Source organism: Thunnus maccoyii, chromosome 10 (assembly GCF_910596095.1).
Source record: "Thunnus maccoyii chromosome 10, fThuMac1.1, whole genome shotgun sequence".
Taxonomy (NCBI): Eukaryota; Metazoa; Chordata; class Actinopteri; order Scombriformes; family Scombridae; genus Thunnus; species Thunnus maccoyii.
This window is the reverse complement of record NC_056542.1, coordinates 23,718,348-23,745,429: the sequence shown is the minus strand read 5'-3', so window position 1 is coordinate 23,745,429 and position 27,082 is coordinate 23,718,348. Positions and strand designations below refer to the sequence as shown.

Genomic DNA, 27,082 nt, shown 5'->3' with positions numbered 1-27,082 from the left:
ATTGAGTTAGTTTGACTGCAGCTGTGCCTTTTGTATGGAACTCATTTTCTAAACAAGATAATGCAAGTCAATGTGAAAACAAATGCAACGCTGATTTGGCCCTCATAGTAAGTCAAACTGTTGTGTTAGGATTGTTAATTTTACTGAAATAATATTACTTACTAGACACAGCTGGACCTGCTGATATTGTTTAATGGAGCACAGTGTAGCCTGTCTCATTATTTACAGTATGCACACATGCAGTCCTACAGTGTAGTGTGAGCCTTTGTGGAACTCTCCCATCAGCCATATATCCTGCTGAAATTCTACATTAGCAGCTTCAGGAGGGTTGTAAATTAGAAATGAAGAGGCATCTAGCGGCACAAGCCTCCAGACCTGCACCGGGGCTCTCTGAGGCAACAGAATCAGCCGTTTCAGTTCTCCAAATATATCCTTCTGTGGCCACAACAGCTGGACAGCAGTAATTCACAACTGCATGCAGCGGGAAGAGAGGCTCACATGATGCCTACATCTCCTTCTCCAGTGACACCAGAACACTCCCTTCTGTGATCCTCAGTCCCAAAAGCCCCAAAGAGCATCATAGCAGTCTGACAAAACAGAGCTGTCGCAGTCTGTCTGCATCGAGACAGAGAACAGACTATCTATCTATCTAGGTATCTATCTGTCTGTCATTCCCTCCTTCTTATATTCCTCCTTTCCCTCCCTCTATCCATCTTGCATGTCATGGTCTGGACACAGCTCTCTGCTTTGCACACATTATGCTCCATGTAGCTTCAGCCTCATGTGTTGCTCCTGTTTGGACAGGACCGAGACAATCAGATCTGTGTTAAATGCGGCCTCACACTGGGCTCCACACTGATTAGTGTGTCAACACAGGCCGGATTTCAACTGCCTGCTCAAATGTGACGTTGTTTGTTGTGCCACCCATTCAAATCCGACTGAGATCTCATGAATAGGTGAGAGCAAGCTCATCAGATTTGAGCAGGCAGTGCAAATCTAGCCGTGTTGACTGACGCACCAATCAGCAGAGAACAGAGCGGGAATCTGTATTTGAGGCAGAAAAACTGTCTACCCCTTCAAACATGGTGCTCTTTATTTTGTTCTTCTGTTTTAGATTATTTTTCAATGCTGTCTAAACATGAAAAAAAAACAATGTTTCCTTTTGTTTTAGCCACACTTTGAAATAATCAAAAATTCCATATGTCACATGTGGGTGAAAGAAATGAAGGATTTGATCCTGGAGTTAAAATGAAGAGGCAGTCATTTTCAGGAAGCTCTCTGGAGGATTTGTTGCTGCTGGTTGGGTGGGTTGGTGTCAGCGTGAGGAGGGGGAGAGTCACAACCAAATCACTGCAATTAGTACTAGAAGCACAGGAGACTAGTGCCCCCTAGTGTTTGCTTGGTATATAAATATCTTCTGTATGCTGCTGAGAAATAGTTGGACTAAAAACTGTCATCTGGTAGAAATTCTCTTTCCAGCGACGGAAGCTGATCCAGTGAATTTGGTGGTTGTTTTTAGCACCAACATAATTAATTGCCAGTGCAGTCATTCATAAATAATTTGTTTGTGTCCTCTCCTCAGTTTCATTGTCTTTCAAGTCAAGGCAGTTAGGCTGAGTGCTCGTACATGAAGCAGGAGATGTGTATTGAACTCTCTGGCTGTTCATCCATGACTTGAAAAGAGGCTAAAATACCATCTAGAGGTTAAGTGTCTAATTGCTATGCAGAGGACAATCACTTTAAATATCATATTAAAACACTTAATGTTTAGTGTAATGAAATGTAATCAAGGCTAAGAAATGGACATTACAGTTTGCTTGAGCTCTCCTTTTTCATAGAAAATGGATTCATCCTGGACTAGTTTCTCATTCATGGATGAAGTCTTCACTGTATCCCTTCAGTGGCAATTCTCCATGGAGAAGCACTAAGACTGTATTGACCTACATTACTTCATGTATTTTCAGCATACAGTATGTCTTTAGCTATTCTTCCACAATGTGACTCAATACCCATAATCCCTTTGTGTAGGTTTGGACTGATACACGGCGTACATCGTTCTTTCGTCTCTCCGTCACTGGATTCTTTCCACGGGCAGGTTGTTGTCAATGTATAACCAAGGTGAGCCGTGGAGGTCATGTGACTCTCAGGATTTCACAGGTGTCATTGTGCTGTATTTGCCTTTATGATCAATACAGGGTGAAATTATCACAAACAGTAGATTAATGATTGTTGTTTATTACTGGAAAGTGAAATTTAAAACACACCTTCTTTTGAAATGTGTGAAAGCAGCAGTATTAACTTCTTCTACAGGCTTGCAGTTCAGTATTGGTGTAAAAAAAAAAAAAGATGAACATGATTTGCTCTGACAAAGTGGGAGCCTGGTTGGTTTAATGACATTTTAAAAACTTCATCTGAATATCCCATTGAGCCTAATGAGGGATACATCCTTTCCCCCCCTGGAGCTAAAGTCCTGTCTCTGTGGGAACCGACTGATAGCAGGTAGACTTTGCCCCGAAGGGAACCAATGCAGGAAGAGCAGCCGAGCAGATTCCTGCTTGTCACAGCTGAGGTAAGACACATTATAATGGATAGAGCTGTAATTAATTGACAAAAACAGACCTTAACAGACCTAAGTCAAACAGCAATTGATCACTTTTTGAAGACTCGAACAACACGAGGGGTACTTTTGGAAGTACTTCATTCATCATACCTCGGAAGTGATGTTTAAGCTTTGAGGGCCACGCAAGCGAACAGAAACAAAGTCCACTTCACGCCTTCAAATATTTGAAAATGTTAAGATATATTTTCACTTTGTTCTATCCATCTCATGTTTTAGTTTGGGGACTTGCATAGGTCAATACTAATTACTGACATTACAGGAAGTTTAGATTGTTACTGATTCATTTTTGGATGAATACATATATATGCAGTGCTGATAACTATAGCTGTGTGGATTCAGTAACACTGTTTCTTATCCACAGTTAGTTTGCTTTACTGCAGTTTCACGTCATATAGAATCGGTAATTACGTGGGTAATTATGACTTCACTTCATCAATGATTAATGTAAAAGCAGGGATGTGAAAGATAATCTTTCTCTCATGTCTTCACAATGAAATAAAAACTGAGGGTTTACTGTCTGACTGTCCTTCTTGATGACAACTGAATTTCCTTTGAGATCAATTAACCACAACCTATTTGGTTGTTAAATGTACATACAGCTCTATTAAATGGAGGCTTAAGGCCATAATTATGAATGTTAGTCATGGATGGCTCTCTCTCTCTCTCTCTGTGTGTGTGTGTGTGTGTGTGTGTGTGTGTGTGTGTGTGTGTGTGTCATTTTGTAATTACATTTATTTGTCCCACACTGACATTGTCCCAATTGCCAATTTAACACCACCAATAAAAGCTCTGATGCCATTCAAAAGGACGCTTTTGTGTTACAGACCTCAACTTACCATGTCTCACGTTTATTCCTTCATTTTTGTGCTTCAGTCAATCTAAAACTTAACTTTTGGTGGAATGGACCAGACTAATGACAGCAGTAATGATGGATATGGATCTAAACCCCCACCCTACAACCCTCAGGACTATGGACAGAATCCTTATACAGGAGTGAACTATCAGGTCAGTAGAACACTTTCGTTAAACGCCACAGGAGACAAAAAAAAACAAGGAAGTGGGTGAAAACCAGCCTATATTTTCCTATTCACAGTGTGTTAAGATTGTGTCAGACAATTAGTACAGCATGAGCCAAAATGATACACTACCAGCCTTTAATCATGGGATCATCATAAAATCTTCCTAAAACAAGCTTTTTTGTCCATAAGTAGTAAAAGTAAATATACTGTGATGTTTATGGTTTGTATGAACCAGGTGGGGAAGGGGAACATTGCAGTGGTGTCTCCTCCTGGCATCTATGAAAACATTGTCCATCCTGACGGCCAAACAGCACCTGGAGGCAACCTGTCTGGTGGTCAAGCTCCCCCTGAGTACACTCATGGCTTAGAGGATAACAGCTTCAGTGATGCTGCCATACGAAGAGGTGAGGGCGGAAAAAAAGGGAGAAATGGTTGAAGGGAGAAATAAATATGAATGGTATAAATATGTTTTTGTTTGCTTGGTCAGAGCTGAACAAGGATAAACAATATTTACTGCCTCATTTGCTTTGCAGTGTTTTCTTGAAATTGATTTGAAATTGAAAATTGTTGCCTGATCTCCGCTGTACCCTGCCTCAGTTCTTCCCCTCCCACGCAACACAAATCATTTTAAATGACAGGATGAAATGTGGGTTTGGTGAATGCTGAACAATTTTGAAACGTTGTGAGGCATAAACAACCCTACCTGCTTGTCTGCCTCGCTGTGAGGCGGCTGGACTGATTTTTCTTTCTCCTTGGCTGTCTGCCTTTCTGTCTGTCATGTATTACTGTCTGTGTCTTTTCTGTCTTTCTGAAAAGGTTTCATAAGGAAAGTCTACTTGACCTTGATGACTCAGCTACTTGTGACTGTCGGGATCATCTGTGCTTTTCTTTACTGGTGAGGTGCCATTACACAAGGAAATTCCCTCCAAAAGAGATGAATCCATGTCAGGCAACTATCCATCTATTCACCTTTAGTGTAGTCTGTCAGTATGTAAGAGCACCCCACACATCACAGAGAAGCTAAAGTGCTCCCTACACAAACTTTGAACACTCAAATCATCATAAATATGTGAGGTGAGACAAGATGGTAGAGAACAAAAAAGCATCTCTGTCACATAATATTTCTGCTATATTTTTGAGCTTTATATGTTTTGTATAATGGATATAGTAGAACACTGCCAAAGTAATTTCTTTTCATAAATTGTATTGAGCTCCCATGTGCATGTGTTCTGTGCTCTTTTAATATTTAATAAAATCATTCTACTGCTTCTATAAAATAAATGGCGCCTCTATTAAACAGTCACCATCTCTTCCTTTTTTTTCTTACCGGATAACAGGGACACTCTCAGGGAATGGACATTTGCCAACTCCTGGTTCTCCTTCTCCTTGATGTAAGCTATGAAAAACATTCAGTTAGATTGTCCAGACACTGAACACTTTCTTGTTGTTACCAGTTTAACCGCCTACAAATCTCCCGTTGGTGAGTTACCTAAATGAAAATGTCGCTCATGGAAATCCATGGGAGGAAAACAGAAACTGTCACCCCGCTCTAAATTCCAATCCAAGAAGCTGCCAGCTGCACTGTGCATAAATAATACACTCAGTGAACTCACATATCGAACGCAGTGCTTTTTTTTCTGTTTATAGCCTGTTTATTTGCTATTTACGATACACTCTATATTCTCTGTGAAACAGGGCGGCGGCGATGGTGCTCATTTTGGCCTTGTCCTGCTGTGACAACCTCCGTCGTCAAGTCCCCCTCAATTTCATCGCCCTGGGCCTGTTTGTGAGTAGAAGCAGTACCAGCCAGGCATCAAATTAAACCCCCACCACACCTGCTCTATTTCACTGCATTCACTGGTTTTTTTTTTTAGTGTGATGTATTTACTTTCTGTTTGTCTCTCCCTCTCTCCCTCTCTCTCTCCCTCTCTCTCTCTCTCTCTCTCTCTCTCTCTCTCTCTCTCTCTCTCTCTCTCTCTCTCTCTCTCTCTCTCTCTCTCAGACTATCGTAGAGGGTCTGATGCTTGGATCTGTAACAGTGTGAGTATTTGTTTCAAAGGTTGAATCCCCACCTGATGCTGACTCATTTACACAATAATAACCTTATTTGAGCCGTATCTGACGGCATGTTTGATGCCAGCAATTAGGTCATCAAACCTGATAAGATGTTATCATCGCTTGTTTACCAAATTAAAAAAGCATATGGAATCAATTTTTCCAGGTTTTTCAGCTGAAAATAGTTCAAAAGCAATTTTTCTGTGTAAACACAAGTTACCTTTCCCATCTGTGATATATTGGTTTTTTAGCAGCTTGTCACTCTGACAGAAAAGGCATCTGATGAAGCCTGAATATCAATAATACATTCAAATTATCATATTTATAGGATATTGCCATAACTGAAGCTGTAACTGATGTGAAATGAACATAGACAATACATTATGCAATGCATATCCAGCGGGGGTCTCTGCTATCGCTCTAGTTGAGACACATAATACAGACTATTAAATGAAAAAAATACCACATTTCTTATAATAAAGTAATGTTTTCCCTTACTGGATTGAACAGAACCCCACTGTTCATGTATCCATTCTGCCTGCTGACTCCTTAGACATGATACTATGGGGTGCCTCTGCCACTGCATATCTGTTTGATATTTCTGTCTGCAGGTACTTTGAAGCCGAAGCTGTTCTGTGGGCCGTCGGGGCAACAGCGTTAGTGTCTTTCGCCTTGAGTCTGTTTGCTATGCAGTCAAAGGTAAGATCTGTCACACACTCTGGGCTCAGTTTGCAGTGCAGCCAAAAGTGAAATTTCATCAACTGCAGCGGCTTTGCTATGCAGTCAGTGGTAAATGTCCGTATACTGAGCTGCATTTCCTGTGCAGTCAGAGGAGAAGTGTTAAGCTGAGCCGCTGGCCAGGTTTCCTCATGCAGTCACCAGCAAAAGGTTTAAAACACTGATGGGTTTGCTGTGCAGGCAAAACTATGATTATTGCTGAGATCAGTCTATTTGTCAATCAAGTTAATTCCTCTTTTCCAGTGTTGGGACAGAGGTAAACTTCAGGGCTGCCCTGGTGCTGGCTGACGTTCCTACCATGAAACTGCAACATCTTGAGATCAGCATTTTATTAGCTGTATCCCCCACTTCCTTTTTCTGCCTGTCTCCTTTCACTACGAATCAGCTAATAAAGCAAACACACTATGAAATGAATCTTTCAAAAGGCCCTTTCAGTAACACACTAGGAGACGTGATGCTCCTTTAGAGAGAGATGTTTTAATATTGCAAAGGTAATTTCTGGTGAGATTTGTGCATCGGTGTGCACTTACACTTTAAAGAAAGGACATACAAATGACTGGTTGACCATGGTTCATCTGACAATGACTAAATATCGATTGTTTCATTACAAGTCTCATTACAAGTTGTGAGGTTTTATTATATGAGAGTCAATGTATATAAAAGACCTTTTTTATGAATCTCTGCATTGATAGTTTGGCATGCAGCTTCAATAAATGGCTCATATTCAGAACAAAAGAAATCATTCTTAATACAGTCTGGCATTTCACACATTTTACTACTTATTGAATCTGAAGGAGCTACAGATATTTATTTCTTCTGTTCAGATTGGATAAAACAAACATGCAGGTGTTTAATGATTATACTGAGAATATATCTGGTCTTAAATTGCCTCCTCATTATTAATATGTAGAAGGTTGAATACCCAAGAAATAGAGTCTAATTCTGTTATACAATTAGAAACACTAAACCACCCATAAACCAAGACCATAGAAGTTTTTATCGCTGAGTGATTGGTCTCTACCACAAATACTTTGCTTTATTTTTTTATGTCTTTACATCGCCAGTCCCTCTCGCTCTGCAGTACAAACTGTGCACAGAGCTTTTTCATGTTTGTCACTGTAATATAAATGTCATACAGAGTGTTTTGCATGTTTAGCTCATAGCTCCCCAGGTGATCAGTGATAGTGATTCTCCTGTAGTTAACTGCCATCTTCTTCTGAAAAGGGCATGCAGGCCACCTCCCTTCCTGTGAGTCTGCATTGCATCTTGTTGACTAATTATCCAGGATCATTATGCCCAGAATCATTCATATCTCCTCATGTTGTCAGTCAGTAATCTGCACCGCCTCACAGCACAGCTGCAATGCAGATGACCTTGAGTGCCCTGGCTTTTATGGCGATGATGAGTCTAAATGAGAGATGTTCCGTTTACAGTTTTCTGTTTGAGAGGCTCGTCACATTCACTGTCTCTGTCTTCTCTCTCCCTCTGGCACCAGTGGGACTTCACCACAGCAAATGGGAGCCTGTGGGTGTTTGCCTGGACCCTCTTTTCATTTGCATTGCTCTGTGGAATCCTCCGATCGCAGGTAAATAAGGAGCTGTTGCGTTTAAACCTGTGTTTACAGTGAGAATGTGTCGAAATGAAATGCAGCGGTGTGAAGTTAGAGGAAGACGGTACTTACAGTCTCATAGCTTTCATCTTCAGGATGTACTGCCACTGACCTGCGCGCTGAGCAGACTATAAAGAAGAAGACTGTGCATTCCCAAATCTCTCAGGAGTTGCACTGATCTCAGATTGATGCATTTAAATATGCACTGCTGTTTACTGTGACAGTTGTGTTGTAGCCTCAAGCAGGGTATTTACAGAAATAAGCACTCCATTGATTTAAAATGGCTATTTTTACAGGAGGCAAATGAACTGGAACGAAAAATAAACACTGCCCTCTTAATGTACATTGTGTCCACCTTTTATTGGCTTTTTACCATATTTACCATCCAGCACAGCTAGAATAGAAGAAAGGAGAACAGTATGCTCACTTTTTTTTCAGCTACTGAGTAAAAGGATGAGGCTGAATTATTATGTCTGTACAACAACTGTAAAACAGAGATTACAACTTATTATTCTCATCTGTGTGTCTTCACAAATCAGTAGAAAGTTACACGTTGTGTTGCTGAATGCCTCTGCTGATTTTGTCTGATTCTTTCAACAGTATTTATACATCACATACGCCTGCTTGGGAACCTTGCTGTTTTCTTTGGTAAGTACACTCAAATGTTCGTGACAGAATATGGTTTCCTGGTATCACAAGTTGAATCGGAAACAGACTGACAATGACCCTTTTCAAATGAAAGAAATCGTCATCAAAGACAGCTTAATGTCAAGTGAGTGTATATGATGTAACATTTGATCCCAGGGCCTACCTCCAGTGTCTGTCACGGTAGTTAGTGTAAAGAGAGAGACTCTGATGTCCTCATGCCCTTTAATTTCAATTATGCACCGCTTAACAGCAGTAGGCTTCATTTTCACAGCCACTTCTCCGCGTGCCTTTGGCATTAACAGCAAATGTTGTGACCCATCTCATCAGCTGGTGGAACAAACTGCGACAGCACACGGAGCTGAAACAGGCTGTCAGCGGCAAGTCACAACTTATTTTCAGGCTGCACAACACTGACTGCACAATTATTTATATGGCATATTTATTTGCGCAATCCCTTCTCTCAAAGACAAGAAATACTGCCCATGTTTTCTCTCAGACTGATCTCTGTAACCGGCGCCGTCTCTTTCGTCACACACACACACACACACACACGCTTTCATCAGACGTCAGTGTTGGTAGCGTTGAAGCATCTCATCTCTCTCTGTCTCTCTGCAGTACTTGGTGTTTGATACCCAGCTTATCCTGGGTGGGAAACACAGGACCTATCAACTCTCTCCTGAGGAGTATGTGTTTGCTGCTCTAAACCTCTATTTGGACATTGTCACCCTGTTCCTCATGCTGCTGAAGCTCATCGGCCTCTGCCGCTGACACTGAACCTCCATGACAGGCCTCCAAAAAGCAACACTGACACTTGCTACACACTAAAACCCTACTGCTGTTTGAATATCAAATTGTACATGTATCTATGATACTGAATAATGCGTCTGCTGCCATATTTAAACAGACAGGGATGTCTGTGATGTTCCCGAGATACAGCTCTTTGTCTTAACATCTTCGTAATTGTCCTGAGTCAAGGTTAATGTTATTATGCTGGTTTTTATACTGCACTACCATGTATTTCTACCTACAACTCATGAGTCACGTCCGGAATAACACTTGTTTCTATTAATATGTTGCTTCAAAACTGTCGTTTTCAGTCTTCTGCAGGAGGACTAAATTCTCTATGACTTTTTTTTTCCCTTAACAAAATATGTTCACAATGTGGATAACTCAATGAAAATGAAAGAGCACTGGTTTGGGCTGTATTCATTGAAACTCAACACAGTTTATTGGCATCACACATCAAACATTTTTCATATAAAGAGGGAATGTATCAAGTATAGACTATGAAAGTGCAAATAGCATTTCAAGGATTAGTCGCTTTACATTAGAAAATCTCAATGAGTTACAAAATGTTATATGCCATTTTAAAATAAATCACCTGGGCATTAGAGGTGAAATACAAAGGAAGTACAAATTCCATTTTGACTTGTACCCATTTCATGCACAGCATACTGTTACACAAAAAGGGCAATATATGTTAACTCCTCTGTTAAACCATCTTACCACCTCCAACAAAGTTGGCTCCATTAACCATATGGCACTCACAGTTTCACAACTTCAAGACACTTGTCAAAGCAGTCACTATCTTTAGACTTAATGTGGCTCTGTTCGTCTGCTAGAATGAAAAGATAATTACAAGTCAGTCAGAATTAAGTCTTAGTGGTAAAACACTGATCAGTGCGTTTCAATTCATGATGGTTATTCACAATCCATTTTATTCTATGGATTTTTATGATTTTATGTCAAATAAATATCTACTTTATATTGCAACTTTCCTCCATTTTAGTGTCTTCAGGTAAGATACATGGTACACATACAGTAGGTCAACTCATTCCAAAGTCAATACAGTGATTTTAATTTCTAAACCACAGAAGAACCAACGGTTTCAGAAGGAGCAGGGCCATGAAGCCCCACAGCACAAATATGAGAGAAATAAAACCTTCTTAAAAAATATTTTGGAACAAGATTAGAAAGTATGACAATAATCGTTAGTTGTTATACCAAATCATATTAATTCAGTGTTACCCATTAACATAATACTACTAGAACCAACAAAAAAGTCTCATGCTACAAATATTTTGATGAAAATGAAAAATCAAGAGCCCATGTTTGCACACTATAAACTTTATGTGAGAGAAATAACTTTAAGGTAACAGGTGTTTGTTTTGTTTACACTGTAAATACTGTGTAAAAATCAGGAAAAAAAAAAATAGTGAAAAAGAATTAAATAACGGTGATTGACATAAAGGCACTGTATCTCTAACTGTGTAGAGAACTGTTTCAAAGACATGGACTCCCCATGTGTTTGAGATGCAATACACATTCATGATTTCTCCATGCAATACCCTGCAGTCCGGGACATCTGCACAGCGCTATGAAGGCTTTTCTTATATTACACTTAAATAGGACCCCGAGATAAATTACAGTGACTTGGGCTTGATTAATTAATTCACCAAAGTCTGAATGTGATTGCCTGATTATCTCCCTCACTGGCCTTTCCTGCAGTACATGAACAAGACTACTCGCTGTCTGCTTAGTCTGTCATGCCTTTTGGAGACGCTCCACATTCAGCTGCAGTACTCAAAGCATTAATTTAAGACAAGCTACAATGGAACTCAGAATATGCTGTTACAAAGGTGTGAACTGAATGATATTCAGCGGCGCCTCTGGGTCTGTCAGCATTTGTTGTGTTTGAAGCTCAGCAGACATTTGCTATTGCAAGTATGTTAGGATTGAGGCTTTGAGATGAATATCCATTGTTAAGCCCGTTTTGAAATGTTTTCAAGCAGGTCACCTACTTTTCATTTGAATAATTAATCAAAATTGTGTTGAGTGTGAATGTTTCACATAGTAAAATACACAACCATAATGGTCTTAAACTACAGATTTACACAGCACACTACAGCCTTTAGTGAGATTTGAAAATATCACTCAGCTGAAATCTGAAATAAAAATATGGCTCGACACTTTCACATTGAAGTTTAGCTGAGTTGTTGAGATTGTAATAAGCAGGCACAATTTGCTTTGAAGAATCCACTTGGTGACTGCAAACTGTGCTTTTGCTAGTCAGTGTTTGGCACCCATAAAGTAGGCAGATATGGACAAGAGCGAGAGAACTATTCCTCAGCCTGTACCCTACAAATTGAATATTGAAACAAAATATTAATCTGCACGCTAGATGCAGTGAAAATCCTCTCTCAGACCTGATCCAAACACATACAGTAGGCTTTTACTCCAGTGGAAAAAAAAAACCTACACTAGTCTCTAACTCTATCAATCCCTCTGTAATTGATTTCAGAAAAAGAAACTTACTCATATTTCCGTAAGCGCAGAATCCATTTTAGGAACTATATCCTTGAAAATTGTTATCAAACGTAATCTCTCCATCAGTTAGTGCTTTCTTTTCAGGTTGTTGGGGGGCAGCTAACAGTACAGTTAAATGCATGAAACAGATCTGACTGCAATGTTACGCTAAATAATTCTCCCTCCACTTTCCAACCAGGTACAAAGTGACACATTCTTCATTCTATATACATTCCACCTGTATAGCTGCTACACATATCAGCTCTATTTCATTTGTTATCTATAGTGGTTTTTGGCCTTCCAAAGAAATCTCCTACCCATTTCTGCCAGTCAGATCATACCAAGTGCACTTGATCTTCCCACTCGGAGGAGCTGGTGCTGGGCAACTGGTCAGATACAGAGTCACATCGTGGAGTGTCAACATGGCAGACCTTCGAGCCTCCCCGCTCAGCATGGTCTCCGGTTGTGTCAAGGGTGGACATGTAAGGTAGTGGCATGGTGTCCAACCCCACTAGATCGAGCTGGGTCGGTCTCTCAGCGACAGCACACTCCTTTTCCTCCATGTCAGTCAGCCTCTGAGAGCAAAAACCCACATCTGCCATCACTTCATGAGGTTTCCTGTTTTCAGGGAGGACAACGACCCCAGCTTTCTCTTCATCATGCAGGCACCCTTCTCCACTTCCATGGAGTGCATCCAGGTTAGTGTCGGTGTCGGAGGATGTTGAGGGGACCAGGGTGATACCTTGAGGGTTCATGTCGTGGAACCAAGCCATGATGTTGCCAAGCAGGTTAGCATTTGCTGCTAATGCAGAGGAAGAGGATGGGTCGTGGCTGCCGCATGTGGTTGAGTCTATCGTGTCACTGGAGGAGGAGAAGAGGCCAGTTGATGAGTTGCTGCCTCCTGGAGCCACTGGTATTGGCACAGAGGCCCCGTAGGCCCGGTGGTGACTGTCACAGTGCTGTACAGAGGTGGAAACACCAGCAGCAGAGTACTGGCTGCTGATGTTGATGTTGCCAAGTCTCGCCAAGTTATCTCCCAGCTCCAGCAGTTCTGAGCTGCTTAAGGAAACCCTGGAGAGGACCTCTACACCTGGAGCACTCTGTTCAAGCCTAGAAGGCAGGGATGTGCCAATAGCACCGAGTGATGCTTCGTTGGCAAGGACCTCATGATTGGATCCGCCCCCTGCCATCCCCGAGTCTTGGAGTGACAGCTGAATGGCCAGCAGAATGTTAGGATCATCGTCATCCAAAGAACCAAGACCCTGCAAGGAAATACACCAACAAGAGAACACAGTGTCAGTGATGCAAAGCCCCTGAAACCAGGGCTAGTCAAAATCACCCAGTTACACCTGCACCATCTATTGGTATAGAAAGTAACAGCAGTCAGAAATACAGATGTGCACCATGATTTTTTGTTTTTTTCATAGCTGCTGTGTTGCTGTTTGCTTTGTGTGTTTTTGAGGTACTCTGCATTGACACACCCACTGTTGGCACACCCACCCACTAACAGCCTGCACCCATTCAAATGATCGAGGGGGTGTTTTTTCACACAGGGTTAATGTCAGTCTGAACGTGGTCTTAGCAGTGTCTTAGCAGTGCTAAGACCACGTTCTGGTGATTTTGTTACCTTTGGACAGAGCCAGGCTAGCAACAAATGCTTACTGTCTTTGTGCTAAGCTAAGTTAGCCGACTGCTGGCTGTCGCTCTATATTTACCGTACAGACATGAGAGTGGTATTAGTATAATAAGCATAAGCTTAATTCCCAAAATGTCAAACTACTCCTTTAAGCTCCCCCAAAAAAGTCCAGTTCTATACACACCTACCTGGTGGTGCAGGTTGGTTGTTTTACCAGACTGAGATCACCAGAGATTTGAGAGACTAACACCAGAAGGGAGACCTTACTCCTTATTCATTTAAATTTGTCCAGTAATTCTGTTTTTTACTTATGATTTAAACTTAAAATTTCAACTAATATGACAGTTTGTTTCTATGACCCCATTTCTCCTGAATTTTGACTGTGGAGTCGATCTTCTACCTTTTTGTATTATTTAAAATGGTACAAAATTACAAGAGGAAGAAGTGCATTAGGCTTTTAAAAGAGGATTTTCTTAAGATTTCTGTCAGTAAAATAAAAAAAAACTTGTCAACCTTTTTTTTTTTCACTATCAAGCATCTGACTGTAAAGAAAAGGTCCTTTAGAAATCAATTCACCTAGATTAATACTGTACTTTTTTGGCAATGTCTGAAAAAAATTCAAAGGCTGAAAGCCTTGGGTTGAGATGAAAAGGATAACTGTGCACTCACCATCAGAGGACCTTGTCTCCGTCCACCTCCAACATCCTGTGTGTCTTCGGAGAAAAAGAAAAGGACAAAACGCCCACAGTCAAATTACCGTCATTAAACTAAATCTTTATAGCAATACATTGATAGCAATTTATCCTACTGCTGATTATCACATAGAGGAAAAATCATCATCATTTTAGTGAACACTGCAAAATGATCGAGTAATAGCAACCTGACAGAGTATGTGCCCTCAGCATTTTCCTAGGAAATTCACTAATTCAGTATCTTCATCTGAAATCAATTAATCCTTCTTGGCACAACAGAACCTATTAGCTGGCTTCAAAACTGCAATCATGGTCCTTCTTTCACAGCCAAAAACAAAGCAGCACTGCAATGGACAAGACTGATGGATTAGAAATATTGGCTTATTGAACTTGAACAGTCATGCTTTTCCAAAGTTTGAGCCAGTTCCCTTTGTTGGGTCCAGATTATTCAAAAGTGACAAATGACAAATTGGTTTGTCAAAAAACTGAGGGAGGATGACTGGATCAATGTGTTTAATTGACTGTTTAAGTATAAAGATTTTTTTATTACTCACTTAATTCTCTCTTTTAATTATTCTCTCCCCTCAATTTCTGTCACCTCTTTGTCAGTATTAAATAAAGCAAAAAATACCAGAAAAGAGAACTAAAAAACATGGTATACAACATGGTATAAAATGAAAACATCATCCAGATGTATGACATTATCAGGTTACTAAATTAGTTAAAGGCAACATATTATGCATATTTCCAGATCAATGTTTTTAATTTGCGGCTCCACTGGAATATCTTTGCATGATTCACTGTTCAAAAAACTCCTTATTTATATTATACTATTTTACGCAGCCCTTCAATTCAGTTTGTTCAATTCAGAGCCTACTCTGTTCTGGGTAATTCGCTTCCGCAGGACCACTTCCAGCCTCTCGGGGGGCTACGTCAACAAACCATGAAACAAACTATAGAAGTAGGATTTCACTACTTTTCCTCATTCTTTACTTGAAATGTCAACTTTTCAAATACATCCGTACATGTTCGAGCTGATATATGAGAGTGGACAACCCAAACAACACATGGAAAAACCTTAGCAAAACCTTAGCAAAACCTTAGCAACCAAGGCTACAGCCATTTTTGGGCATCAGCAAGGTAGCAAAAAGCATGGCTTTTGACTAGCAGGGAGCATTATTACATACATTAACCTCAAGTTTTGGAACTTTGACCATGTTTAACATAGATATCCAACAGAACAGTATATGAATAACAGAAAACCGGAAAACGCATAATATGTCCCCTTTAATAAGAAACGTACCTGTACAAATGACAAAAACTAGTAACCCAACAAATGAAGGTTCAAATATGACACAAACTCCTGCACCCAAAAAAAAAACTCTGATGGAGAATCTGTCCACTGCAGTACCTGAAGTGCTGTCGCTGGGGTCATCAGGGTCAGGTGTGTTACTACGGAGACTGGACATGTCACCTCGCCTCCGCTGTCTATGTCTCCTTCTGTACTGGAACTCTGCATACTCCTTAGAAAAACAGCAAAGCATTACCACTATAAAAAGCACACATCACCCAGAAACATTAATAGTTCACATTCATTTTGATTGCTTCATTTCAACAGAGGCTGTAATCACGTTATCTAAACGTCAACAGACTGCTTTCTGACCAGCAGAAAGTTGCTACATGTTGCTGATGTGGGGCTACAGTTGCAGTTTTTTGTTATTAATATTCAATGTGAATTTGTGAACTAGTAGCTCTGACTCAAGTCATAAGGCAGACAGCTTCAAATGTGGTCTGAGACTTCTGTTCCAGGAAAGATCAGCACCTCGAGATGCCTTCAAACCCTTTTATCTACAGACCAAGTCTTCAATCGTTAGACTCTAGTCTAGACTGAATCCAACCAGAGCACGCTCTCGCTGGAGGGGAATCAGAAATTAAGCAACATGAGAATTGAAGTTCAAATGTTTGAAACTATGTGTGTATGTCAGACTTTTCTCAAAAGCAACCAGAATACCTTATCAAAAGTGAAATTGGTATTGCTGGCAAGTTTTAACAACACAATTCAAAATGAATGGAAAGTGAATATTTTGCCTAGCTTTAGTCATAATTTGTGTGAAATAACTGGCCTAGAAGCAGTCCTGTATGTTCTCTGCATTAGAGACCATGTAGCAGATCTTTTATTATTACGACAGACAACCAATAATTTGATATTTCTGGCACCTTGTCACTGTGAAGTTTAAATGATGTAGAATCAATTACTGTAATAGAGACTATGTTTCAAAAGCATGCCCACCTGAAATGACAAAAAGGCTCTATAGTGTAGTAGGTGTGTAGGTGTACACACACGTTTCTAAATACAGAATATCTATGAATATTTATGAGCATGTGATGGTTTTTTCAATTTCTTTACTAATGACTGATATGTATCCAGAGACTGAGATGCAATGATCATGATCCCATGATATGATGGCATCAACAAAGAATGATATTAGCCTTATTATTTATATTTACTGTAAAACAAAGTTTAAGTGGAAGTACATACCTATTTTAGGCATATACTTTTCAAACTGAAAACAACACAGTATATGTCTCTCAAATAATTTCAAACTCAACTTTAACCTAAGCTGGAGGTATTTTAGAAATATTCCTACACAGTAGGAATCATTATTCCAGTGTTCTGATGTGATGACAGTAGTATCAGATGGTACTTGTTGTGGTCATTTGTCAAGTGAATGTAAAATGAAATGCCAATGCCAACCTTGAGTTTGTAAGATAAATGATAAATGCAAGGCTACTCTATGCTCTGATCTTAGACAAACATGAAAAGGTTATATATATACATATATATCAGTACCTCAGGAAATAATCAACTGCATTTTCTATTCACTCATCTCATACATTTGCACAAGTCATTAAGTCACATTCATATAATCAAAAGCCTGTCACCCAAACTCTCTCTTTCATGTTTCCAACGCTCTAAAAATAAGCCCACTATGAAGTGATCTGCAGGCATTGTAAGAACCATGGAGCGGACCATCTGTAGCTGAGCCTGTGAGGCAGTGTCATCAGGCTTTGATTATTACTATGGTGTTCCCATTAACTACTGCAGCTGAGAGACAGAGCCTCTTAATTAGGGAACAAAAATAAAAACGTCATCTTTTTAGAGTGGCTCGGTATTCAGCATCTGCTGGCAACATTTACTGTGAACTTCCTCATAGACTGATGTGCACAAAATAATTTGCTGACAGACATAGGATATTGACAGGCTTGTTTGTTATTTAAATCCTATAAGAGAAAGGAGGCTGAGGTGAAATGAGAATATCACCTGAATTTGCAATGACGATTTGTTTTGTGGTTTGTTTACTGAAGTGGTTGTGTGTGCTTCAGTTGTCTTATATTATACATTTCCCTCAATAATAAATGATGATATGGTGTATGGTGTTGTTGGTGAACAAACAGATACATTAAAGTCTGACAAAGGTCTGATGATAGTAAGCAAAAAAAAAAAAAAAGTATTTCTTCCAATCCAGAACAACAGTGCAGCAAAATATAAACTTCATTTCTTGTGTGGAACAGCAGAGAGGAGTGTTTTCAAAATCTTTGGTCTAAAAAGCTGACTGCTACCCAACTTTTCAACAGTGTGTTAAGACAACAGATGAGAGAGCAGACAACAAGTATATGTATGATGATGTAATGTGGCTTAATATTTTATGTTGTGCAAACAACAAGGGATCTGATGGGATTATGTTGAAACAGATTACAAACATTTACTAATTTACTAATTTCAGACATCCCTGGCATCTGTGTGAGTCATGCAGAGAAGCTACAAACTAAAAATATTTGTCCAGCAGTAACAGTTGACTCAGTAAACTCTAAGAAAGCACAAGCTCTACTTATTCCTCTGTGCGAGGTCCTGAGCAGGCAGGAGATAAGGAGTGTCAAAATTAATTTATTACACTAGCAGAAAGGGCTGATCTTGTCATTTGTTTTCCTGTCAATAGGGAAATGCCTGCTTTGTGCTGTTGAAAGATATGCACAGTAACCTGAGAGGTTTAGGTTTGAAGTCATTTGCATATTTGTGCTGAGTTTTTAACACTTCAGAAGGAAGCAACACCTAAGAGCCTAAGGAGAGATGAAGCTGTTGAGCCACAATATCTGAATGTGTTCCACATGAAAAGCCTGTATGTTTAAAACCTGACACAGTCCAGAAAGTAAACAATAATAGAAACTTAGAGTAATAAATATAATGTATTGACTTAATGCACCACTAGTGAGTGCATGCATTGCGCTGTGCAGAAAAAGCAAGGTCAATAATCACGTCATTATGAGGTTGACGGTTTTATGACTGTAACTGTTAACTACAAACGCCTGTTACTAATGCGCAATGATCGGGAGCAACCTGCTTAGGTGTTTTCCAGAGAACTGTTCTTTTAATCATTCCAACTGGGTGCACAGGGGAACACTGAACCATCTGGCATGCCCCAGTGTGTTGAATAACATGGTGATCTTTGGGTCATAGTGGTTTGTCGGTGCTGTTACGCAGCCAAAGTCAAGCCTGCACTATTAAAATGATTAAAACGATTTAGATACACATAATGACTTAAAGATAAGGTGTAATGTGGGGCTGCATAATCTAACTGTATAATAATCATAATTTTAGCCTCTGAAATGAATTACAGTGTGTCTGCATTGGTGCTTCAAATCAAGTGCTCCCTATTCACAGATAAACTGTCCGACCAACCACAGGTATTTGTTACAAGTACACTGATTAACTAGCCTCCAAAACATGGGTGTGAGTGTTAATGTGAGATGCAAGTATAAGACTGCATCTCTTGTAATAATAATAATAATAATAATAATAATAATAATAATAATAATAATAATAATAATAATCTAGATCTTGGAATCTCTAAAAGTGACCAACCCGAGGATCTCAAGCTACATATGGGATTAAACATTCATTGATATACTTAGGGGCCAGTCCCACCCGGGCCTGAAAAGTGATAATTAAAATCTTAAAATCAATTCCAAAACACACAGGCAGCCAGTGTAATGAAGCTAAATTTGGGGTTATTTCTACTCTTTTGTTAGAATTAGTGAGAAGTCTAGCAGCAGCATTTTGAATTAACTTAAGTCTATAAAGGCTATGTTTGCTTAAACATGAGTAGAGTGTGATGAATGCATGAATGACCATTTCCAGGTTCTTGGGAGACAGAAAGGACTGGATCTCAGAGATTCTGTGTAACGGGGTAAAGAAGACTGGACAATTATTTTAACATGCTGATTGAAATCAAAGATAATTATCAAAAGTGACACCAAGATTTCTGCAGGCAAGAGATGATACTGGTGGAGAATGAACCAAGTTGTGGTGAGATGTGATTGCATGTGGGGTCTGGGCCTATGATAATGACCTCAGATTTGTCTGTACTCAGTTAAAGGAAATTACTCGACAGCCAGATCTGAACTTCATTTAGTCATGCCCAAAGAGTAATTAATTGGTTGTTACTGGTGGGGTTGAAAGAGAAGTAAAGCTGTGTGTCATCTGCATAAAATTGGAAACTAACATTGTGTCTGTGGATTATGTGTCCTAGTGGTAACATGTAAATAGAGAAAATCAGGAGGCCAAGGACTGACACCTGAGGTACTCCACAAAACAGAGATTCTGTGGAAGATCTGCAATCACCAACAGCAACATTAAAAGTCCTATTTTAGAGATACGAGTAAAACCAGTCCAACAGTGCCAGAGATGCCAACCCACTTTTTAAGACGCTCAATTAAAATTGGATGATCCACAGTATCAAAGGCTGCAGTGAGATCTTAAAGGATTAAAATAGATGAGTGGCCAGAGTCAGCTGCAAAAAGAAGATCACTGAGCACTTTGAGGAGTGCAGTCTCTGTGCTATGGCCGACTCTAAAGCCCGATTGAAATTTTTCAAACAGACCATTTCTGGTCATAAATGAAATTACCTGTTCTGCAACTACTTTTTCTAGTACCCTGGCCAAGAATGCAAGTTTGGAGACGGGATGAAAGTTTTTCAGGATAGTGAGGTCTAGTGAGGTTTTTTTGGGAAGCGGTTGGACTATTGGAGACTTAAAATGATTGGGGACAGTACCAGATATGAGAGAGGAATTGAATATGATTGAAATAAAAGGACAGACTCACTGCAGGACTTCTTTAAGGAAGCAGGGGAGGAAGGATATCAAGAGAATAGGATGTGGGCTTCATATCGGTAATGGTCTTGGCTAAATGATCAATTGAGACAGGGTGAAATAAAGTTAGAGAGCAGACCAGATGACTAGGAGGTTCGGATGTTACAAGAGACAGTGGGGTAATTTTATTTCATATTTTGCTGACTTTGTTGGAAAAGAAAGACAGAAACTCCTCACATAACTCTGTGGAGGACTCAATCACATTAGGGGGGCCATCTGTAGTGTGGCTAAAAATATCAAAGAGCACCCTGATGTTATGCTGGTTTTTCATAATGATCTCAGTGAAATAGTTTGCTGGAGCATTTTTAATTGCTGAATTGAGTTTTTTCATTAAGATTTTTAGACTTTCAAGGACAGTGGATTGTGTGGCTTTCCATTTCCGTTCTGCTTTGCAAAGGATTCTCTTTAATTAACTAATTTCCTCATTTATCCATGGCTGAAAAGTATTTTTGGGCTTGTAAGGATTAATCTGTTCATTTAGCTGCGTATTGTGGTGGCATTATTATTATTGAGTCCAGTTTACGTACTACTATGATGATGCATCTAGAATCATTAGAAATGATTGTGATCTACATATAAAACAATAGTGCTTGTTTTAGCCTTAACCAGGCACCGTTAACCTATTTAGATATGTTACCAGAAGATTAAAATCCATCTGATATCTTTCAGGCCATAATATATGGTGTCAAAAGATACATTGGTTTAAATGTAGGTTTCTAACACAGCACAGTTGACATTTGAGCTAAAAAGCCATGACTGGAGACAAATGAAAATTTGTTCTGGTTACCTCGGGTGATGCAAAGCCTAAATATTCCCAGTCCCACGTTCCACCAGCAAAACTGCAAGTGAGCAAGACACAGACAAGTTTTTGTCAGTATGAGAATGTGATTAATTGCTGAACTGTGTTTCATTTGTGAGTGTTAGGTTGATACATTCAATGAGATGCACATCTGTATGTTACCTGCGCCTGGGGGCATCAGGAGAGTCATTGGGGGCCACTCCCCTCGCTACTGAGGCTAGGAACTCCTGTCTCTTCTGCTGAACCAGACATGCCGCACGGATGATCTTGTGGCGTGGGGTCCGCAGGTAAGGTCGGTTAACCTTTTGTGCTAGGTCCTCAGTCACCATCTCCAAGTCCGTCTGAGGATAGAGAGAAAGCTGGCTGAGAGTTGTTTTTTTTTCATTGATTGAAAATCAGTGATTTTAGTGAATAAATACACAATTTCAAGTTTAACTTTGTCTCATAAAATAATCCTAAACTGGGATGTTCAAGGACAGTGACGGAGTAGAAGTGGCCCTACAAGTGAACTACTTTTAAGGTTACTGTGTATGTATCCACTTTAAAAACTTTATTAATTTTACAAGCCTTTAAGAAAAGATCCTTGCCCATTTATTTAAAGTATTTAAAGGCCACAACAGAAAAGACAGCCGGTACAGTACATATATGCTATGTCCTATACCGGTGTTCATAAATTATTTAACAATACATCTTTAACTAACAGCTGAGATGTGCAGGCACAACTGGGGTAGATTGTGAAGATCATGAGATAGAAAGCTTTAGTCCCACAACTCTAATGGCCCATATAAGACTGGCTGCTGTGAGCGTTGTTTTTTTTTCTGAATAAGTGGGACTGAAACCTGCATAAGCTCGTAGATCTCTTTCTTTGTGCTTTTGGGCTCCAGAAAAAACCCATAAGGATAAGAGCACTTGAGGATGCGGCGAGTCTTTAGTAGCTCCAGGACTGCATCTTCAATAAATGTAGTGTCAGGTGGGCCTCCTTCCCCTGAGAAATAGAGTGAGAGAGAGTCAGATAACAAAAATGAATATCTGCCTCTCTTTTGTAGAATACATCCCTATTGCAGCCTAAATTACTCACACATCTGAGCAGATCATACAAAATGATGAGAAAGAAAATCAGTAGTACAATCCAGGAACGCATATGAAAGAACAGCTCCATTGTGCTGAATCTATTGTAGACACTATTCTTCTAAATTACATGTGGTGTCTCAGTTGATGAGGATGGAGGGGCAGGAACTGCTGGGCCTTAGTGAACTCTGAACCTTAAACCTTTGTTTAATGGTTCCTTTTGGATCCTTGATGAGTGTCATGCTCATTACCAAAATACAAAAAGTGTAACTTGGTAATGAGCAAAATATACTTTTGAATGTCCAAAAGAAAAAAGTAATCAGAATCATCCCCTATTTTATTAATGGAAAAAAAATCCTAAATTAAACAGATTCAGATTAGGATCAGAATGGACAATAGTGATAGTCAATCATAGCTGATGGTGATTTTTGGAGAGTGAAAACTGTGTGCAAATATAATGAACAGGAAGAACTGTGCATATTTATGGCCATTTCTCTGTCAGCTAGCAGCCAGACTTATGTAAGTAATAAGACTGCAATCAGAATCTTCTTCTTTAGACTGAGTGTTGTGGAACATGGTTATGCTAAACAGGTTGTAATTGCCTATACAGATGAGGGTTTAAAGGGCTCTAGACAAAGCTTATTCACAAAGCATAGCTTTGACTGAGACATACCTGCTGAATAATAACTATACTCACTGATGTAACTACATTATTAAAATGTGTTTTGGCTCCCTCCTGCCTACTTCCCAAAGCTCGATATCACAGAACTAGATTAAGATACGTACGTCTAAATGTGTAATAAAGATTGACACTGTTATGGCAGACTGCACACTCACTTCCACTCAGGGCTCGACTGAGCTGTTCCATCTTCTCTTTGGCTGTTTTTAACAGGCGCTGCTCCAGCTATTGTGAGGGAGACAAAAGCTGTTTCATTGTTGAGGAAAAAATGTCTCGAAAAGATTGCCTGACCAAAAAAAAAAAGAGAGAATGCCAGAATATGAGGCTACATAAATGAACGCATTTGGGAGCAGCATACTTTTTTTTTAATCAAGGCACTATCACCATCAAAATCATCAAAAGTAGGACAATTTCCAGTAATATTGTAGATGTACATAATACATACATTCATCATTCCACAGTATATTGCAATATAGAGCATGCCCACCTATGAGGCCATGAACCAGTTACAATGGATGACAAGTTCCCACTGGCTACATCCACTGCTTGACTGTTTGCATACTATGCAAAGTAGACATCATTGGAAGGCAAAACCAGTCCTGTTTACCTGATAGCTGTGCTCATGGTTCTTGAAGCGTGTGTAGTAGTGCATGAAGCGGTCGAGTTCCTGAAAGCTCTTGTGCTTCTTCTCTGCCTGCAAAAGCGTGATGAGACACCAGTCACAGTCAATAAACTACTGAGCATGTTGTGCCCACTTACAGAATAAAGTGTGGGTACTCTGGTTGAGAGCAGTCAAAGAAAGTGAGCAGTACAACAGATGCAATCAGTACTTGTGATTGGGAGGAATGCGCGTGAAGACTGAAAATTAACTTCTTTTCACCTTAGATGAAGGTAGGCGGAATTGATTATGAATGACTTCATGATCAAGAGTCTAGATGTAGTCTGTGTGTATGCGTGTATTATGGCAGTAACAGCTGCAACTGCTCAACTTTATCTGGTCACTATTCTTAATGTGAAGTCAAATTTGGAAATGGGACAGCTGGCTGCTGCCACTCTGCTTCTTGATTTTGTTTTGTTTTATTAGAGGGATAGCTAGGCTGTAGTAGTTTGCTGCAACTACGAGTGAGTCCCCGCACCACCTCATCGTATTGGCTAGGCCATTGTGATTTAACACAAGTGCCCAACCCAGTGTGTATGTAAGGGTACCTACCTCTTCAGTCATCTCTTTGGACTGCTCCTCCACCTGTTGGATGACTTCGTAGCGGGTGCAGCGATAGTAGCCTCCTGTAGATGAGCTATGCTTTTTCCACTCCTCCAGACAGATCCAGCAGAAGTCATACTTACACTACGAGGAGAGAATGGGAATATTAGATTTTGTTTAAATCTGCTCTGGTCAGCCGTGACATCAAAACACTGAATTACAAAACACTGATGTCATTTACATGTTATGTCATCCTAAAAAAACATTCAGTACATAGTTACTATGTCACAGTATGTGATAGCTAAAATCATTCTCCTCCACAGTCACATGTAAGGATATGAAAGCTGAAAAGATTTTAAGTTTTAATGAAAAATCTTTTTATATCCCTCTTGACTGCTCTCTAAAAAAAATTAAAATGAAGGGTGAAGGATGTCTTTAAGAGTCACTAAAACAGTAACCCAGGACTCAAGATCTACTTACCTGTCCTGTCTCATCTCTATCTCAATTTTCTACACATCAATTCTCTCTCGCTTCTCTTGCTCTTTTTCTAACAAGTGGCGGCATTTGAAAGAGGACACGGCCATTGTTTGAAGGTTGTGGTGTATTCCTTGTAGCCTGCTGCCACTAGAAGGCACTCAGACAACATTTGAGATCACCAACTCCCATCGGGTATTGTAGAACAACAGAACACTACAGCCACTCCAATTCGCAGCCTATTTAGGTTTAAGTGATTTCTTTCTCTATGCCACAAGCACTTCTGTGGGTGACAAGTTAGCCAAACCAACACAAAACCCTAAAAGCTGAGACCTCTGTTGTCCTGGAAACACTATGCTTACATGACTCTTCAGAAAAAAATCAATACCAAATAGAAGTGTGGGATGAATGGAAGGACAGAGACACACAAAAAGACAGCGTGTGAAATGGAGAGACTTCAGATAAAAAAGTGAGAAGCCACACTGGAGGGAAGGAAATGGCAATGGAAAGACAAAGAAATGTTCCTTGGCAACACTGAGTCTCGTGTTTCCAAGCAACAGAGCCATTTCTTACCAGGTAATAATAGGTCGAGAGGCTGAGCCCTCCGTGGCCTCTCAGCTTGTGAAAACTGCTCCATTCCCCCCAAACTAATCTCCATCTCTAGTCAGTCTCTTTAGCCAGGATGGAGACAGTGACAGGACTGTCACAGAGACAAAAGCAGCCTGGCTGTATTATTGCACCATGTTCCTTTCATGGCCTGCCCTCCAGCGACAGCGATAGTAACACGCAGAGACGCAGTCAGGCAACATGACTCTGTGTGATTATGAGTCTCACACTCTGTCCCTCCACCACTGACTGAAGTGTCTTTTTATTCTCTCTCAGTCACCTCTGTATTATTCTTTTTCTTGTCCATCTCAGTAAGATAGAAGCCTCTGACTAAGTGGAGGATTTACTGGCTACCCAGCTGTTTGATGAGTTGTTTGTGAGCTTGATTGTATTGTCAGCCACTTGTAACAAAAAAAAAAAATAAATAATGACAGTAAAACTTATTCATAAGCTCATGTGTTACAACATTTTTTATCATACAATGTACACTAAAGACAGCAGACACTGGGCTTTAATGTGATTAGACATTAGACAAACTTGTTTGTTGCTGAAGTCAAGAGAAAAAATATCAGTTATTTAACACAAGAACTGTGTTAAATAATATTATTACAATTACTTTGTTGTTAATATCAAAGGAGTCCAAGGTGTAAATGATAACCCAAACAACTGTAAAAATAACAAAGACAATGGAAAATCTTGTGTAATGAGCAAAGAATTGCCCAAAAGAATAACCAATAGCAAATTCATCTGTGTTGTGAGATATTTTAAAGTTAAATGGGCCGAACCATCACAAGAATCTAAAATATTACTACAACACAACAAAGCCTGCCCTACAGTAAAATACTTAATTAGCCAAAATGTTAGATCTTTTATTTCCACAAGACTTCTGAAGTTTCAAGGTAGTATCTTTTCTCTAAGTTTCTAAATAAGTCACAACTATCTAGATAAAGTGAACTGTATGTTGTTATTGAACCTTCAACTTCCCTCCTTATTTAAACCCATTTCCCTAGTGATGCTCCCATCCCAAACTTAGTTAGTTAAACTTAAGTTTGGTTTAGCACCATAGGCAAGAGTACTGACTTGAAACCAGCATGCTCAAATCAAGTTACAAAATGCAGCTTTTTATCCTGGCACAGGAGGTATGTGGTACACATGCAGAGCAGATACAATGAGGTAATCACAGGAAACTGATCAAGCATGAATGAATGCATGCATACTGTAATTATATACAATAACATAAATAAGACTAAAAATCTAAAGCTCCATTAGTGGCCTCTTTATATAAAACTGCCTCACAATACAAACCTGCTGGATAGAGCAACAACAACAAAATAATGAAGATTAATTATACTTTAACAGCTGGCATGAATGTGTTCCGCAAATTTTATGGCTGTCTGACAAATAGATTATGAAGTATCATGTGTGTAAACTTGACATTTTCTTTTGCTTGGGGGAAGAGGAAAACTCATGGAACATCCAGAATGAAAAAGGTTCATTCTCTGGAAAGCGCCGCTATGCAAGTTTCATAGAAATCTGCACATTAGATTTTGACATTTTTTTCTATAAAAATGGAAATTACAGCCTGATAAAGAAAAACCGAGGTAAAGAGTACTAGAGAGCCGTGACCAGACCGACCACCACTGATCACAAGTCAAAGGCTTCCTGCACAATATAGGTGCTTGGGCTGAATAACAAATCATAAGTATGTTAATGATTTGATTTAAT

General features: G+C 39.6%; 3 protein-coding genes across 4 annotated transcripts in view; 2 read left to right on the top strand and 1 right to left on the bottom strand.

Annotated features, from left to right (window-relative positions):
- The window catches only part of LOC121904871 (CUB and sushi domain-containing protein 3-like), a 235,399-nt gene extending 233,283 nt beyond the window's left edge, over positions 1–2,116 (top strand). The window contains exon 69 of the mRNA XM_042422653.1: positions 2,029–2,116. Coding sequence (XP_042278587.1) covers positions 2,029–2,039 — 11 coding nt within the window. The 3' untranslated portion in view covers positions 2,040–2,116. The remainder of the gene's footprint in view (positions 1–2,028) is intronic.
- Positions 2,117–3,512: 1,396 nt separating this feature from the next.
- Positions 3,513–9,758, top strand: zgc:110410 (uncharacterized protein LOC553618 homolog). Its single transcript, XM_042422662.1, has 10 exons — positions 3,513–3,625; positions 3,875–4,043; positions 4,456–4,534; positions 4,977–5,030; positions 5,335–5,425; positions 5,642–5,679; positions 6,306–6,393; positions 7,928–8,017; positions 8,642–8,689; positions 9,305–9,758. The coding sequence occupies exons 1-10, from the start codon at positions 3,521–3,523 to the stop codon at positions 9,455–9,457; spliced, it is 915 nt and encodes a 304-aa protein (XP_042278596.1). The 5' UTR covers positions 3,513–3,520; the 3' UTR covers positions 9,458–9,758.
- A 132-nt stretch (positions 9,759–9,890) lies between these two features.
- LOC121904872 (ankyrin repeat and IBR domain-containing protein 1-like) overlaps positions 9,891–27,082 on the bottom strand; it is a 42,786-nt gene continuing 25,594 nt past the window's right edge. For both annotated transcript variants that reach the window (XM_042422657.1, XM_042422658.1), the window contains exons 12-20: positions 24,287–24,421; positions 23,684–23,770; positions 23,235–23,301; positions 22,169–22,314; positions 21,492–21,670; positions 21,318–21,369; positions 15,735–15,846; positions 14,301–14,344; positions 9,891–13,257 (exon numbers count right to left, since the gene is read on the bottom strand). In XM_042422657.1, coding sequence (XP_042278591.1) covers positions 12,331–13,257; positions 14,301–14,344; positions 15,735–15,846; positions 21,318–21,369; positions 21,492–21,670; positions 22,169–22,314; positions 23,235–23,301; positions 23,684–23,770; positions 24,287–24,421 — 1,749 coding nt within the window. In that variant the 3' untranslated portion in view covers positions 9,891–12,330. The remainder of the gene's footprint in view (positions 13,258–14,300; positions 14,345–15,734; positions 15,847–21,317; positions 21,370–21,491; positions 21,671–22,168; positions 22,315–23,234; positions 23,302–23,683; positions 23,771–24,286; positions 24,422–27,082) is intronic.

Bases quoted from the DNA above. Each gene is read 5' to 3' on its own strand.
- zgc:110410 (XM_042422662.1), top strand. From the start codon at position 3,521: ATGGACCAGACTAATGACAGCAGTAATGATGGATATGGATCTAAACCC. The intron at 5,426-5,641 runs GTGAGTAGAAGC...TCTCTCTCTCAG, and splicing joins TCATCGCCCTGGGCCTGTTT to ACTATCGTAGAGGGTCTGAT. The intron at 8,690-9,304 runs GTAAGTACACTC...GTCTCTCTGCAG, and splicing joins GAACCTTGCTGTTTTCTTTG to TACTTGGTGTTTGATACCCA.